The sequence below is a fragment of the Gossypium hirsutum genome, chromosome A05 (assembly GCF_007990345.1).
Source record: "Gossypium hirsutum isolate 1008001.06 chromosome A05, Gossypium_hirsutum_v2.1, whole genome shotgun sequence".
Classification (NCBI taxonomy): Eukaryota; Viridiplantae; Streptophyta; class Magnoliopsida; order Malvales; family Malvaceae; genus Gossypium; species Gossypium hirsutum.
In genome coordinates, this window is record NC_053428.1 from 30,105,246 (window position 1) to 30,108,359 (window position 3,114).

The window sequence follows — 3,114 nt, forward strand, 5'->3', positions numbered from 1 at the left end:
ATTAGCACCCTCGATACGCCCAAAATTGGTACCTAGTTGATTACTTAATGTCTTAATGTCAAAAATTGAGAACCTTGAAGAATTTTAAAAATACGACCCTTGTATTAAAACGTTGAAAATTTTTAGGAAAAAGGGGATATTTCACGTTATTCGAGAAAGAGAATCATATCCAGTAAGTTAGGACACAATGTCTCAAATTCCCGATACGCGGATGAAAAATGCTTATTTAAAAGATATTTTATTATCTTGGTTTTAGAAATAAATCAGACCCAGTAAGTTAGGGCACGATCTTTTCTTAATTCCCGAGATCGTTTAAAAACTTGAGTTTGAAAAGATTCGTGTATTTAGATTTATTATGAAAATCGAAACCCAGTAAGTTAGAGTACGATCCTTTCGAATCTAAATACGAAATATTTTTAAAACAAATTTTGTTATATCGAGTAAAATAAAACACGAAAATCGTAGTAAAAAATGTGAAAGCAAATTACATTGTTGTTATACGTGGTAAAATCATAATACACATAAAAATAAAAAATAATACGAGCAATAGCAACAATATAAAATAAATAGAAGTCATACCTACAATCATATAAAATAACAATATATATAAACAAATAAATTAAAATATTCATTCAAAATAATAACGAAAATGAAATAAATAAGTAACAAATACAATTAAATATAAAAAGATATATATAGACATAAACTAAAATATGTATATATATAAATTAACAAAATGTATAAAGTATATTTTAATATATAAAAGAAACGATAAATGTGTATATATAAAAATATGTACATATATATGGGTGTATAAAACTATGGAATATGAAAATAATAAAATACATATAAAAGTAAGTATATATATATGTTGAAAAATAAAAGAAAGTATGTATGTACAAATTAAAGTTTAAAAATAATGAAAATATACGTATGTATACGAATAAATACGTTAATTTTGATACATGTAAAAAATATATTGAAAATGTATATATATATTTATGTAAATTAAGATATACAAAAATATGTATGTACGTGCATATAAAAATATATATACTTATAAAATAAAAGGATATGTATGTATATAAATTAATAGTAATATGTGTGTATATACGGATTTATAAAAAAAGTATATTTTAAACTATAAAGATTATATATAAATATGTATATATTTAGGAAAATGAAAATATATATATAGATATATAGATATGTACATAAGTTGTAAAATATATAAACTATATAAGTATATATGTTATAAAAACAATGTATGTATATCACAAAAATATACGCATGTATATGTATATATGTGCCGAAAATTTAAATAAAATAAATATAAACAAATAGGTAATAATAATAATAATAATAATAATAATAGGACTAAATCAAAACGGAAACGAAATCTCAGGGCTGAAATCAAAAATGAAATAGAGTAAAGGATTAAAATGTGAGGCGCGCGAAAAGGGAAGGACTGAAAAGAGAAATATTCCCTAGTCCTAGAGTGCAACGTTTCAGCGCAAAGGACCATACATGGTCAAAGGACCTGATTGAAACAGAAACAAAACTCGCGGCCCAAATTGAAAAAAATAAAAGGTTTGATTTCATTTCAACGCAATATGGAGGGACTAAATGCATAAATTACCCATTAAGGACAAGCATGTGCAAGATTCCCCACTAATGTGCCGTTCATGATTGAAAAAAAGACCAAAAATATTTTATATTTTTATTCTTTCACTTTTTGAATTTGCTAGAGGAAAAAGGCTCTGCCTTCTTTCAAACCACCATTTTTTTCAAACACCCAACACTTGGGTTTCTTAACACCTTGAGTGCCACCACGCCACCAAGACCGACGGCCGACGATGGAAGAAAAACCCCGGCGGCACGGTCACGGCCAACTCCGGTGAGTTTCTCCTCTCCTTATTTCTTTTGTTTTTATTTTCGTAAGTAGAAAGAAATAAAAAGAAATCAAACTAGATGTAAAAACACACAAAAATAAAGAAACGAAAATTACTTCTCCGATTCAAAGTTTATGTTTTTATTGTTCTTGTGTCCGTAAAAAGAGAGGAAGAGCCCCCTTTGCCGGCCATCGACCACCGCACCGGTCGCCGGACGCCGGCGACGACGCCGCCGTTCGCGGTGGCCGGAAAACCAAAAAAAGCTCCCTTTTTCTCCTTTTTGCGAATAGAGTCCAGATCTGGGGTTAGAAAAGCCGAAATCCCGGCGAAAAGGGCCAAAATCGAAAGAGACCTTTCGGTTCTTCCTCTTTCCACCGCCGCCGGAAACAGGTAAACTCCTTTTTACTTTTATTTTTTTATCTTATATATATGTGTGTTGATTGAATGATAATAAAAAAAGAGAAAGAAATACTATAGAAAAACCGAAATAGAACGAAAATAAAGAAAACGAAAAAAAAACAAGGTGAATCACCTTCTAAAGCCGCCTTTTTTATTTCTTTCAATTTTTTCAAAAGCCGAATCTTCTCTTTTTTTGTTACAAAAGTCCCCCCTCCTTTTTTTTTGTTTCTCTTTTTTCCCCCTCCCTGGTCCGATTTTGCTTGTGGCTTTTATAGCAAAAAATACAATATTCTGTTAATGTTTATTGCTCAATTTTTTGTCATTTTCCTTTGTTTGTTTGCAGGTGCGGCAAAAGGCATGGTGGTGGCAGACAGCATGGGAGAGTGGGAGTGGTGCTGGTGGCAGACAACATGGGAGAATGGGAAGAGGCAAGTGGGAGTCTAGGGTTTTGGGATTGGGCTTGGATGTTGGGCTAGGTTGATTTTAGGTTTTGGGTTTTATTATTTGGGTTATTTTGTTGGTATGGGCCCGGGCAAAAATGGACTTTTACAGCTGCCCCTCTTTGCTCATTTTCGTGTAACGAGAATAGAGCAAAGACATCAAAAGGGCCAATTTTGCCTAGTCTTGCCGAGTCTTGACTTTTTTTGACACTTCTCTTCTTCAGGTAGCCTCATTCCGTCCACTGTGCCTTGTTGCTTCGATCTGATTTGTAGCTTTAATCTTCTTCGCAAGGGAACGAAATTTATGTTTTCAGTCTGTTCCACTGCAACATCAGGGAGATAAGATCTCTGGCTTCAATCTGATGTGATCTACTCTACTGTAA

At 31.9% G+C, this 3,114-nt stretch overlaps 1 protein-coding gene across 1 annotated transcript; it reads left to right on the plus strand.

Moving 5' to 3' along the window:
• Positions 1-1,714: 1,714 nt before the first annotated feature.
• On the plus strand, positions 1,715-2,843 carry LOC107896036 (uncharacterized). Its single transcript, XM_041112162.1, has 3 exons — positions 1,715-1,897; positions 2,058-2,282; positions 2,635-2,843. Exons 1-3 carry the CDS (start codon positions 1,857-1,859, stop codon positions 2,765-2,767), a joined length of 399 nt encoding a protein of 132 aa, XP_040968096.1. The 5' UTR covers positions 1,715-1,856; the 3' UTR covers positions 2,768-2,843.
• Positions 2,844-3,114: the final 271 nt, after the last annotated feature.

Bases quoted from the DNA above. Each gene is read 5' to 3' on its own strand.
- LOC107896036 (XM_041112162.1), top strand. From the start codon at position 1,857: ATGGAAGAAAAACCCCGGCGGCACGGTCACGGCCAACTCCG. The intron at 1,898-2,057 runs GTGAGTTTCTCC...GTCCGTAAAAAG, and splicing joins CACGGTCACGGCCAACTCCG to AGAGGAAGAGCCCCCTTTGC. The intron at 2,283-2,634 runs GTAAACTCCTTT...GTTTGTTTGCAG, and splicing joins TCCACCGCCGCCGGAAACAG to GTGCGGCAAAAGGCATGGTG.